The sequence below is a fragment of the Diadema setosum genome, chromosome 19 (assembly GCF_964275005.1).
Source record: "Diadema setosum chromosome 19, eeDiaSeto1, whole genome shotgun sequence".
NCBI lineage: Eukaryota > Metazoa > Echinodermata > Echinoidea > Diadematoida > Diadematidae > Diadema > Diadema setosum.
The window spans coordinates 18,504,536-18,517,973 of NC_092703.1; the positions used below are offsets into that span (position 1 = coordinate 18,504,536).

Here is a 13,438-nt window from a genome sequence, read left to right on the forward strand (position 1 = left end):
ATATTTAATAACCGGGGATCATAATTACAATGAAAAATTAATCTCCCTCCTACTTTTTTAAATACATGTTCAAAAAACTGTTTCCATTTCATATTCTTATCACCTCTAAAAAGTCTCTTAATCCACATTACGCGCTGGGCATACACCATGTACCTAAAATTCAGCATTTTCATTCCCCCTTTATCATAATTCAAATACAATAAATTTCTCTTTATTTTGTCACGACCGTTCCAAATAAAATCAAAACAAATCGTTTCCACCTCTCTGAAAACCCATCGAGGTACTGACATTATTGAAGAAACGTATAATAGTTTAGATATAGCAAATACTTTAACCAGTTGAATTTTCCCAAAAAGGGTCAAATCCCTTTGCTTCCACCATCCCAACAATTTTTTTTTACTCAAAATTTCTTTATAATTCATTTCTTCTTTAACATTAATATCTAAAGAAAAATATATTCCTAGCACTTTAACTGTTTGAACCAATTTGCCCAGCGTTATTCCAGTCAAGTTATCATTAATCTGACTAGAAGACCCCAGTTTCATAATATATGTCTTATCCCTGTTTATCTTTAATCCCGATGTATGATAAAAAGAATCCAATATATTATCTAATCTTTCTATATCACGTTTTTCTTTCACAAAAATTGAACAATCATCTGCATACATTACTATCTTTGTCTCCATATCACCAATCAAGATACCCTTTAAATCTTTTACATTTCGAATAAACAATGCTAGTGTTTCTATAATCAACAGAAAGAGGTATGGAGACAAGGGATCCCCTTGCCTTACTCCCCTACCTATTTCGAAGTATCCCGTGGAGAAGCCTCCATTCATAACACAACTAATTGCATTATTGTATAAGACTTCTATCCATCTACAAAAATATGGACCAAAGCCATATTTTGTCATTAATAATTTCATGTAAGAGTGTGAGACGGTGTCAAAAGCTTTCTCAAAGTCGACTGTCACTAAATAGCCCTGCACATTGTACAACTGCGTATAAAATATAATATCATCAATAACCCTGACAGCCTCTCCAATATTCCTCTCAGGCAAAAATCCAACTTGATCTACGTGTATAACTTCTCCTAATACCAGTTTTATTCTTTCGGATAAAACTTTAGATAAAAGTTTGTAGTCTACATTAAGAAGGGTTTTTACCGACCAATTACCGAAGGTAATTACCGACCAATTGGTCGGTAATTACGAATATACAAAGGATCTTTATCTTCTTTTTTAATTATTGTTATTACGCCCTGTCTTTGTGAGATTGATAATTCCCTTTTCTCAAAAGCTGCATCAAAGGATTCTAAAACAAGGTTTCCTATATCAGACCAAAATGTTTGATAAAATTCAACTGTTAATCCATCATTTCCTGGTGATTTATTTAAAGGCATTTTATTTAATATCGAAATACATTCACCCATTGTAATCTTCTCATCACATGATTTTTTACTGTCTTCACCTATATTCAAATGAGGCATATTAATAAAAAGATCCTCTTTATTATCTATTATCTCACCTTGAGAATACAAATTTTGATAAAATTTTTTAATTTCTTTCAGAATCTGCTTCGAATCAGTAATTTCTACACTATCTTCTAATTTCTACACATACTGTGTACATTCATATTATAGCGCCCTCTCCCATCGCTCCTTGTCCAGGCCTTTTCATGTATTTAATGAACGTGACCTGCTGGACAGTGATGAGGAATACGTTGCGAAAAAAAAAAGGAATTGTACTTAGAATGGAAGCAAAATAAGAGCAAAAGGCTTTAAAGCAGTGGGAAGAGTTACAATAAAAGAGCCAAGTTCCTGTCATTTGAATAACACAAAATTATTGGGGAATCCATGTGCAGAAATTCACGATTTCATTGCGCATGTTAGTAACTTGTTAGATAAGCATGCACCGATGATAGAAAAGACTGTGGTCTTGCGACCTAAGACACCCTGGCTAACTGATCTTATATTAGAAAAGAAACGTAGAAAGAGGAAAGCTGAGAAACGTTGGTTGAAGTCAAGATCTGAGAAAGACTGGAAAGATTATGTGTCACTTCGAAACTATTACAGTTTCTCCTTGTTTGAGGCACGCAAAACTCACAACAAAGACCTCGTGTCTGAACACAGAGAAAACACCAAAGCACTGTTTAATATTGTGAAGGGTCTTGTGAATATGTCAAACAAGCAACCAGTGACTCCACGTAATACGGATAGAATAGCTTTTGTCAATGACTTAGGCAACTATTTCTTGGATAAAGTTAAGAAAATTCATAATGACATAGAATCAAAACTCATTAATGTGAACAAATTTGTCATTGATGAAGCCCCATTTGATCAAAAGATCGTAGATTTCAAAGTTTTTAAAGAATTGTCTGAGAATGATGTTGAGAAATTGATCATGAAACTTAGTAAGAAGTCTTGTCCATTGGACCCATTACCCACAAAGTTATTGATGAAACATCTAGATGTACTATTGCCTGTCATAACATCAATGATCAATGTATCTCTGTCAACAGGCTCTGTGGAAGGTTGCTCTGTGGAAGGTTGCTCTTGTTAAACCACTGTTGAAGAAGTCCGGTGTTGAAACAGAATTCAGTAATCTGAGGCCTGTTAGTAATCTTCAATACATTTCAAAGTTAGTAGAAGGCGCTGCTACCCAACAAATTCTTGAACACCTTGAGTCTAACTCACTTCTTCCATTCAATCAATCTGCTTACCGAAATTTTCATAGCACTGAGACAGCACTCGTTCGAATTAAAAATGATCTCCTGATGGCAATGGATGACCAGAAGATCAACTTACTGCTCTTACTTGATCTCAGTGGCGCTTTTGACACTATTGATCATTCCTGCCTATCAAAAACTCTGAAAACCCATTTTTGGATTAACGGTAAAGTTTTGGAATGGATTAACTCTTATTTGTCTGGTAGAAAACAGACAGTTGAAATGGAAGACATTGTCTCTGATGTGTTCACGGTACCTTTTGGTGTCCCACAGGGGTCACGTTTAGGTCCCCTACTGTTTACACTGTACACAAGTAGACTCCTCACAAATATTGAAAAGGAGTTTCCTGCTATCACTTGTCACTGTTATGCAGATGACACACAAATATATTTGTCATTCCGCCCTAACACACCAAATGAAGACTACTGTATAACTGTTATAGAATTATGTATTGAGTACATTAGAACCTGGACATTACAAAACAAAATGATGTTAAATGATAAGAAAACGGAATTGTTAGTTATTGGAACTCCACGGCAAGTCTCTAAATTTGAATCAAATGGTATATCACTCGCTGATACTGCTATAAAACCATCTAATAATGTGAGAAATTTGGGAGTGTTTTTTGATACCCATTTGAATATGGAATCTCAGGTTACTAGTGTATGTAAATCAGCATATTATATGATATATAATTTGAGACGCATCCGTAAATATTTCGATCAGGAAAGTATGAAGACGATTGTCCACACATGTGTTATAAGCAAATTAGACTATTGTAACAGTCTGTTGTACGGTTTACCGGATTCACAGATAGTTAAGTTGCAGCGGGTTCAAAACACGTGTGCAAGATTGATTTGTAATCTCCCAAGATTTGCTCATGTTACACCACTTCTAAAGGAATTGCACTGGCTGCCCATTCTCCAAAGAATTGATTTCAAGATATTGATGCTGGTTTATAAAGCACTGAATGGTCAGGCCCCTGGTTATATCAGTGAATTATTGAATTTTAAATCTCAGACTCATAGTCATAATCTCCGCAGTACAAATGATAGATTGACATTGCAGATACCCCAAATCAAAACAAAAGTTACCTTAGGTGACCGATCATTTTCTTGTGCAGCCCCTAGGTTGTGGAATAGATTGCCATTAGACATTAGGAAATGTCAGACTTTAAATAGTTTTAAATCAAAAGTGAAAACTTTTTTTGTTTTAGCATGGGCTTATTTCTTCTTGTACTTCCCATGCAGCATTGTGCAACATAGGAACTTAAGAGCTCTTGAAGCGCAGTAGAATATATAGACATAGTTTCTGCGCTTAATAAATGATTTATTATTATTAATATTATTATTAGTAACATTAGTATTGTCTGAATTTAGGAGTAACTAGAAATGTAGCAATGAATCCATTTAAGAAGATGGAGAAACTAGTGAAATGACAGCAATTTTACCTCAACTTTGAACAAATGACCAAACATATTCAGAGAATTGATGTCTAGTTAATATGTGTGTATTACAACTTTATGAAGATACTTTCCCGCGCTGCACAGACATGAGAAAAATTGTGACATTTTGCAATCTAAACTTGACCAATGACCTTTAACCCTTGACCTTAGTTATGTGCAACCATGAGTTGACGAGGACAGCTTTATCCGCTTATTTATGCATATGAAAAAATTTCAGCTGGGTACTACTATAGCGGTTCCTTATACCCCTTTCCCGCTGCCCCTCTCGGTGAACCACCGTTGGATTCCTCGGTGAATTCACTGGGGAACCTCCCAGTGAAATTTTCACTGCCGTCGTTTCACACCTACGACAATGCTCTCAGTGAATTTTGTTATGCAACTTTCCCCTAGATGTGTTTCAAACACATCTAGGGGAAAGTTGCATAACAAAATTCACAGAGAGCAGGCTGCTCGCACCGCGGCCGATCCCAGCTGAAGTGTGTAATAATGGCGCGATTCGCGCGCTAATTTGAACATGGTCTTGTGGATGCTGTACTACAGTGCGTAGTGGTTCGTACTCGTAAGGAGGTACTCGCCTAGTACCTCCTTGGTACTCGTAGCTTCTCTATGATATCACCTCTATCGATCGTAATTCGCATTTTCGGAGGGCCTTCATTTCATTGCTCACAGTGTTGAAATTCGCGATATTTGCAGCTCATTATTGTATACAAAAAAAGAGAAAAAAATAGAATGGAATTTGCTATCATTGTGTCACTGACGGATGCTTCTGAATCAACTCGGACTGTTCAGAAACCGAGTGATGTTGCAATCGCAGCAGTATAGTTGAGTACGAAGACGGATGAGACTCATCAGCGTACAAGAATGGAAGAGGAATCAAAGAATCAAAGGAATCAAAGAAGAAGAAGACACGGCAACTCAAGTACACTCTAACTAATCAGCTCAGTTTATTTGTATACGGCATGCGTAGACGATACAACACCAAGATGCAATACTGCACAACAATGCCGTCGCGGCTGTGAAAGTCACACGAACGACATACAATTGTAGTCGTGTGTGTATTTACATGGGTATTCACAAATTACGTGTGGATTAATTTGGGAGAGCACGATAGCTAGCGAAAAACGTGTGCATGACCAGAAACAAGACATGACCTTTGACATAATTTGCATATTTTCCCCGGTGTTTCACCGAGACAACCTTTCACGCTGGGCGTTCCTCGGTGAACCACCGGTGGTTTCCCCGTGAACTATCGGTGTTTACCCAGGACGCTTCTAGGGTAAAAATTGCCCAAAATTTAATCGGTGTTTCACCTAGGCTTCCCCTAGGTTTCAACCGAGTTTCCTTTCACACTGCGGGGTTACCCGGGTGCCCCCGGGGGCACCCGGGGAAGATTTCCTTCAGCGGGAAAGGGGTATTAGTTATATCAAGGAGCTACTACAGACATGGAGTCCCATCAAGCCAACCTTCTTTGATCTAGCTTCGATGCCGCTCCGACGAACGCGCGTATACGCAGCGGGGAGCCGAGCGTGATTTACGACATCTGTGTCCACGTCCGTGGCATAATCGCCCGGGTTTGGCGTTTCTATCGCACGCTTTGGTGGTTTCCGCACTGCGTTGTGATAAACATTACGGAGCGATCGCGTTTTCATCGGGGAAAACCCACTTGTAATCCGTAATTCGGAAATGTGTGTTTGAAGGGGGAAGTGCGGAATTGGTTGATATTTGTGCGGTTTCTGGTAGACACTGCATAATGCATGCGATCGATCGCGTTCGAACTGCTTGATTTTGCTTGTTCAATTCGTTGTGTACCGTCCAAACATTTGTTCGATATGGCGGGTTTTGACGATATTGCGGACAGTGAATTGTGTAACCTGTTAGAAATTGAACAGTTGGAATTGGTTCCCGATGATTCTGAGATTGATTCAAACAGTATGTCGATTTTCATTGTATTTTTGGCCTCCCCAAATCGGTCTTTATACACCAATTCTACACTACAGTACAGCACTACAGCTACACCTGCATGTTTTCGTGTCCGTAGTTGTGAAAATATGAGGGAAAGCAAGGAGCTACTACAGTACTATTACTAAAAAGACTAGCTCCTAGGGGAAAGGAACAGACCATGGCATGGGATGGAAAGGCAAAGGAGAAAGCCGAAACGGCTTAAATTTACTGATTTAAGTTTTAACTCTAAGACTAAGATCTAGATCTAGTTAAGAGTTTCATTGGTGACTTGACTTGGGAAAACATGACAAAATGAGATTCTAATGTATTACCTGAAATGTTCGCGATTTTATTTTCGCGAATTTCGTGAGTTAAGACATGACTGAGTATCACATATTTATTTTATCAAGCTTCTTACTCTAAATTTTGATCTATAGTAAACTAAGTTTTATTCATATTCTTAGACTTAAGTTAAATCTTAAGACTAAAGTTAATTAATCGTGATGAACGGATAATCGTATTCGTAATCAAGTCTGAGTCTGGGCAGAGATCAAAACTTTGTCATGAATTGACGACTAACACAAATATGAACAAATGGGACTGTATGAAGACGTGAGCAGACGACAGTGTCGCCCACCGTCAGCTCACTTCCAGTGCATTTTAATATGTGTTGGCACCTGTTGGCACTCTCATGCTTGGTTGCATTCGAAAGGTTGAAGTATCCTCTTTCGAACGAAATTACTTTAAAAGTTCCCACAAAAGTCATGTTTCATGTAGAGGAATTTAAAAAGTGAAGGTAATATGGCATGTTTTTATACATATTTCATCATAACTCACCCATCTAAGGTCCAAATTTCGCGAAATAACGACTACCAGATTCGAAATTTCGTTGTGGATTCGATGATATCGATTGCGCATACTAAAATGGCTGACTTATGGACTGCGCATGCACAAAAGAGACGTGTGTTTGTTTCGACAATTTTTACTCTCCTCCACTAACGGACAGAGCTGCGGCATCGAACTTGATCTTGAAAGCGCGCTGCAGCTGTCACCGGGGGCAAGATTTTGGTGATAACGTCGCTGCGGCACTTTGAAGTTAAGCGCGTTGCGTAAAGAGTTCGGTCGTAAATTACTCTGTTGGGACTCCATGTCTGTAGTAGCTACTTGGTTATATTGTCCACATATCATTGCTTACAAGACTCCAGAGACATATGGAAGACATTTCCATGCACAAAATAGCTCCATGTATACACACGTGTACACACGTGCACACACAGATACACACACATGATGAATTAGTATAATGATTAGAGACACTAATACATGGGTAGACAACCACACTTTTGTAGGCCATATACTCACTAAAAGCTGAAAGAAGTAACAAAACTCTCTCAACTATTGCTTTTACCTTAACATTGATATAGCAGCCTATCCTGGGGGCATTATTTTCATGAAGCGTTTTGTCTGAGAATTTTGTCGGACAAACTTGTCCTCAGCCAATCACATGCAAGGATTTCAGTAGCTTATAACAGTTTGTCAAAAAATATCCGACCAAAATGCTTCATGAAATGCCCCCTGTATATGATTCAAAGAACGACCCAAGTCCATAATCATTCATAGAGCGACCCAAGTCCATCACACAAAATGATCTCTCCACAATTAATGTAAATGTTAATTGTGTTAATATTTGTAGGGCCTACTAATTTGCATATACAGTGTTGCCTTCCCATCACAGTTAAATAGAATATTATTGGATACTGTTAAACTTGCTGTGATCATATATTTCCCCTGAAATCGACATTTGAATGGGATTTATGAGAAATTTAATCAATTTAATCAGTATAATTTGCTTATAATGACTTGACACTTTAAACTTTTTCTTGCTCTCTCTTGTCAATGTCCAACAGGACAAATAGGCACCACACATGCATTTCTTCTTTCCCCCTCATGTTCCCATGCTCTCTTTGTAAATACCCCCCCCCCCCAACTCCTATCAAGTATCATTTAAACTATTTGCAAGCATATAGATTGTGTGCACGGGGGTTGCAACGATTTTCAAGCTTTAAGCTTATGTTGCAATTCCTTTGCGTGTTCGTTACCTTGAATAATATAGCTCTCTTAGTGGAGTGGTATACTATCCTGTAACTGCTTCTTATCAATGTATACTTATTGTGTAAATTCTGTCTTGGCTATATGAGATGTACTTCCATACATTTTGTATGCATTCCTATTTTGTGAACACGCATGAAATCTTGAATAAATAAATAAATAATTAAATAAAAAAGATATGATTTTTTTTTTCAAGTTTACCCGAAATGACCTTCCATGGACTTCGGTCGTTCTTATTCAGATAGTCAATAAGGCCCTACCTCGAATTCTAGTTAGTCAGCAAATTACAGCCAATCAAAACGCCTTAATTGGAATGCACTGCTGTATCATAGTATAACTGAAATTTGAACAGAAAAAGCAACAACCTGATAGGCGAAATTTGAATAGAAACCCCCCCCCCAACAACCTGACAGACATTGTTGTGAATATGCACACTTTTCAGGAAAAATGATTCTTTACAAAGTGATGCCCAGGTCTATAACCAATCATTATATTTATCCTTTGTGTCACTAACCCCGGTCATGAAAAACCAAGGATATTATTGTACACAACCACAATTACCTCGAATTTTAGTTAGTCAGCAAATTATACAGCCAATCAAAATATCTTAATTGGAATGCACTGCTGTATTATATTGTAACTGAAATTTGACTGAAAAAAAAAATTACAGGCGAAATTTGAACAGAGAAAAAAACAACAACCTGACAGACACTGTTGTTAGTTTACGGTTGCCATGGTAACCAGAGAAGTACACAAAATTACAGGAAAAAAATCATCACCCCACCCCCCACCCTCGACTTGATGAAAGGATGCTTTTCCGGGATCGGGTCAGAGAGCTTCCGTCCACGGGAAAAAATCATGGATAATTTAAATGATAGCGATCATTGTTTAAACTTCGCAAAGCCTTAAATTGGCAACGCCGACCGGCACTTATGTACTTCGACCCGCACTTTCTCATAGACTTTATGTACAGCATACTACTTTACACGCGATTTCGATTCCGGCTGACTTCAATGCGGGATTGGTTGGTAGGAACCTACTGCTTAGGTTAACATGCTACGCTCCACATGGATAGCTCTTGTACTTGGCTTTTGGTCTTCTCTTTACTTGGTGGATGTGTATTTGAGGGTAAGCATCAAATTGCAGTTAAAGAAAGAACGGAACTCACGCGCTCATGAACTGGGGGGGGGGGGGGGGGGGCTTCTTAACGGGTAATTTAGTCCAGCAGTTTAACAGCGTTAGTTTAGTTTGTCTGTAGTCCCACATATTGATCTGATGTAAGGTGTGGCTGGCTGAGGCGACGACGACGACGTGAGGCTTGTGAGTGTTCTGTTATGAGGCAAGCAATAAAGCTAATACGGCCGACCGGCGCGGAGGCACCCTACGTAGATTCTACTTTCGTATCCATGCAGATGTCAAAGTTCATTTGGCACGTTATTACTCGCGTGAATTTGAAGAGAATCAAGTTTTCGGAAAGCGTCAATATCGACGTCGACTTATCGGCAGTCATGCATACATACACGGCCCTGACGTCACAGTGTCAATGCTTCACAGCACTGCATGGCGGCCATAACGGGGTGGGGTGGTGGGGGGGGGGGGGAGGGGCTTCCAAAGAAAAACACAAGCATATATATTCCGCCGATTAAGACCTCAACTACTATACTCGGGCCCGGCAATTAACTCACTGATAAGAGGCCAAAGCTTTTGAATTCTTAACGCCAACTGGCAACAACGGTTATCGTGGTTATCGAAGCACTGTGCGAAGGGAAGGACAAAAAATCTTGAAAGTTCACCTCCTCGTAGTCGTATCTCCCTTTGAATAAAGCCAAAACATACACTGGACAGCAAAAGAAAGTACCCACTTCTGTCAAAGGCTGAACACAAAAATTCACCACCTACACGTGTAGAAATAAACAATTTTTGTACACAGGTACGGTATGCTGCAATATCCATTAGTAATCACATACCCAATAGCAAGTGATTATCTTAATATTGCAAAGAAAACTAGACTCGGAATTTGTCAACACTGACAAATTAGGTGATCCAATCTATTGGGAAATCAATGATTTGAGTCCTGATCCCAATAGGCATGACCATACAGGTTTCATCTGCGTTGAGGGGACATTGGCCATGTGATGTTTGGAGTCTCATTTAGAAAGGGAGTCAAACCTGCCATCTTTGGTACCGAATTCCGTATACACTAACGAAGATACAGAATGAAGTATATTTGACCTTTGACCCCATTTTCCACAGACAAGATGGCATCTGAGCAAAAAGTGGTTATTTTGTGAAATGATTCTTGTAACATGGTCTTTGCGTGTGCAAAATATGGGAAAGATAGGACATGTATTCACCAAGATACAGGATGAAACATTTATGACCTTTGACCCTATCGAAGATAAGCTTTAATTTCAACCAAGTTTTTTTAGCACGATCCCAACATCGTATGAAAAAACAAAAGGCACATAGCCACATAATGATAGCGCAAAGTCTCAGCTACAACATGTTAAAATCTGGGAGAAATTAACCGAAGGGTAAGTGAGCTAGTGCTCCATAAAGACAATCATGTCAATTTTCACATCTACACCATCTTGGGTATGTAATTTAGGGTCAAAGGTCATAAATGTTTCATCCTGTATCTTGGTAAATACCTGTCCTATCTTTCCCATATTTTGCACACGCAAAGACCATGTTACAAGAATCATTTCACAAAATAACCACTTTTTGCTCAGATGCCATCTTGTCTGTGCAAAGTGGGGTGGTGTAGAAAAATTCCCTCCCATAGAGATAACACGTCATAACGAAGATGCAAAAAGTGGTTATTTTGTGAAATGATTCTTGTAACATGGTCTTTGCGTGTGCAAAATATGGGAAAGATAGGACAGGTATTTACCAAGATACAGGATGAAACATTTATGACCTTTGACCCTAGGTGATGCCATCATCCAAGAAAAATTTTGTTATTACATTAATGAAAGAGCATTTAATAAGCAACAACATACTGAAATCTGGGTGAAAATCGGCAAAGGAAAAGTGAGATACGCTCCAGTGAACTTGAAATTTGATGACGTCATTTTGAAAATTTACTTTTTTTATTTTATTAAGAAATTTGATATCTTTTAGTCATTTTTCCAGCATCGCCAACCCATGAAATGACATGTATTACTCATCAGCTTTCAGAATACGTAAAGAAAATGAGGGGTCACCGTCCATCCTGACGAGTAAAATTGGATTTAAAATTGGCGATTTTTTTGGCATATTTGCACTGTATATCGCCATTGACGCGCGCGCGAAAATTCAACTTTGACGGGGCCGTATGACGTCATATTGAGTTGAATTGACTTGAAACTTGCTAGAAATATTCCCTGACATTTCAGACATAAGATGCAAGTGAAAAAACGGGAAATTTCTATTGCATATGAGCTGTGCGTGCTTATATGCGCGCGCGCGTACGCGTCCATCCAATTTTTTCAATTTTTCAAAAAATGCTCCAACGTGTGCAAAAAAAATTTGAGCTCGATTGGAGCATGTAAATATTTCAACGTGCGCGTACACGCTCGTTTTAAGGGTAAAGATGAATTTTGAGAATATGAGTAGAATGCACTTGACTTGAAATATATGTGACGTAAATTTCATTGAAAAATTCCGTTCCATTAATGAGATATGAATGAAAATGTGTTTTCATATAATGACGTCATAGTGACGTCATGGTCGACTGATCACTATGATTTTATTAGATCTGTCGTCTTTGGGACATGATACATATATGGTATAATTTTGAAATTGATAGGCTGAGGACTTTTTGAGCTAACCTCTGCACATCTTTTGGGGAGAAATAAAGAAGAATAAAGAATCAGTACAGATACAGAAGGTGATCCGAGAGGATACTCGGATCACCTAAAAATGATATGCACAGCATCTTGGTCACTGAATCAAAAGTCACAAAATGTAACAGAATGAGCCTTACAAGCCTTACAAGACGTGGCATAATCTTCCTGATGGAAGCTTGCTTAGGCTACGGTCACAACTCAGAGCGGTGACCGACCGATTTGTAGCCTGCTCGGTCGCTGCTGAAATTTTGGCACCGCTCAGCAGTTTTTTGAGATGCTGAGCAGGCTGTAAAATCCTAGCGATGACCGAGCAGCGCCCTGTCGATTTCCCGTCGGTCACTGATCGATTTCAGTAAAATTTTGGCGAAATGTGGGGATCTGCAACGAGCAGAGTCCGAGCAGTCACCGAGCGATGCCCCATCGGCAACTGGACGATCTCCCACCGGCCACCGGCCGATTTTTACGAAATTGCTCAGCGACCGACGGGTGATCGATAGGTCATCTACCGGTGACCCGTAGGCGTACCGGCGGCCACCCGCCTGTCTCTGCCGGAAATTTCTCACGAGCTACCTGTGTTTATTAATGTTCCTATGTGATTTGTGATGTGTTAATTAATCAATTAATTAAGAGAAAACTTTGAGGCAAAACATCTAATAGTTAAATTATCAACTAACAAAACTCCGTCATCTGATACCACAGATAACTAGAAATTAGGAAATAAAACAAAAGGGAGGAACACCCAAGATGGAACAAAGATTAGAATAGATTAGAATTTTGCAAAATATCTTTTTTGCTTCTATATTTTACAGTATTTTCTATTCCTATTTGATTTCATATTTTAATTTCCCCCATCTCTTGTTATTCATTTCTTCGATCAATAGGCATTTAATGAATGATAAGGTAACCAAACCATATTTTACTACGTCAACATATCGACACTAACTTTTAGCTTTCATCTCTTTTGCCCCGAAGTGGTTGCCTCTGACTTCAATGTCCCTCATGTTGGTTGCCGAGATGTTGAGATGCTGATATGTTGGTGGGGTTTCCTTGCCTCTTATCCCTCCCCCTGCTTCTTCCACATTGCGCTAGATTATCTTCTCCATCTAGGCCCTGATTTCCTTCAGTGCCTCTGTCATTTTTATCTTAACATTTTTAGTCCCCAAATCGCTCGACGGCGACCGCTCGATCTATTTTCTTGGTTTTCTTCTGTGCTGTTGTCATTTTTGTCTCTATTATTTTTGTTCCCTAAATCGCTCGGCAGCGACCGCTCGATTAGGTCAGTACCTTGGCGGTTCCTGCTCGGATACCGAGCGTATTTTGGGCAGCGAGTGAAAACTAGTTGGTCGCCGCTGAAATTTTAACTCCG

The 13,438-nt window shown here is 39.0% G+C and overlaps 1 protein-coding gene across 1 annotated transcript in view; it reads left to right on the top strand.

The window, feature by feature from the left end:
• The first annotated feature begins 9,225 nt into the window (after positions 1 to 9,225).
• Positions 9,226 to 13,438, top strand: part of LOC140242772 (membrane-bound transcription factor site-2 protease-like) — a 28,469-nt gene continuing 24,256 nt past the window's right edge. Inside the window, exon 1 of the mRNA XM_072322532.1 lies at positions 9,226 to 9,370. Coding sequence (XP_072178633.1) covers positions 9,296 to 9,370 — 75 coding nt within the window. The 5' untranslated portion in view covers positions 9,226 to 9,295. The remainder of the gene's footprint in view (positions 9,371 to 13,438) is intronic.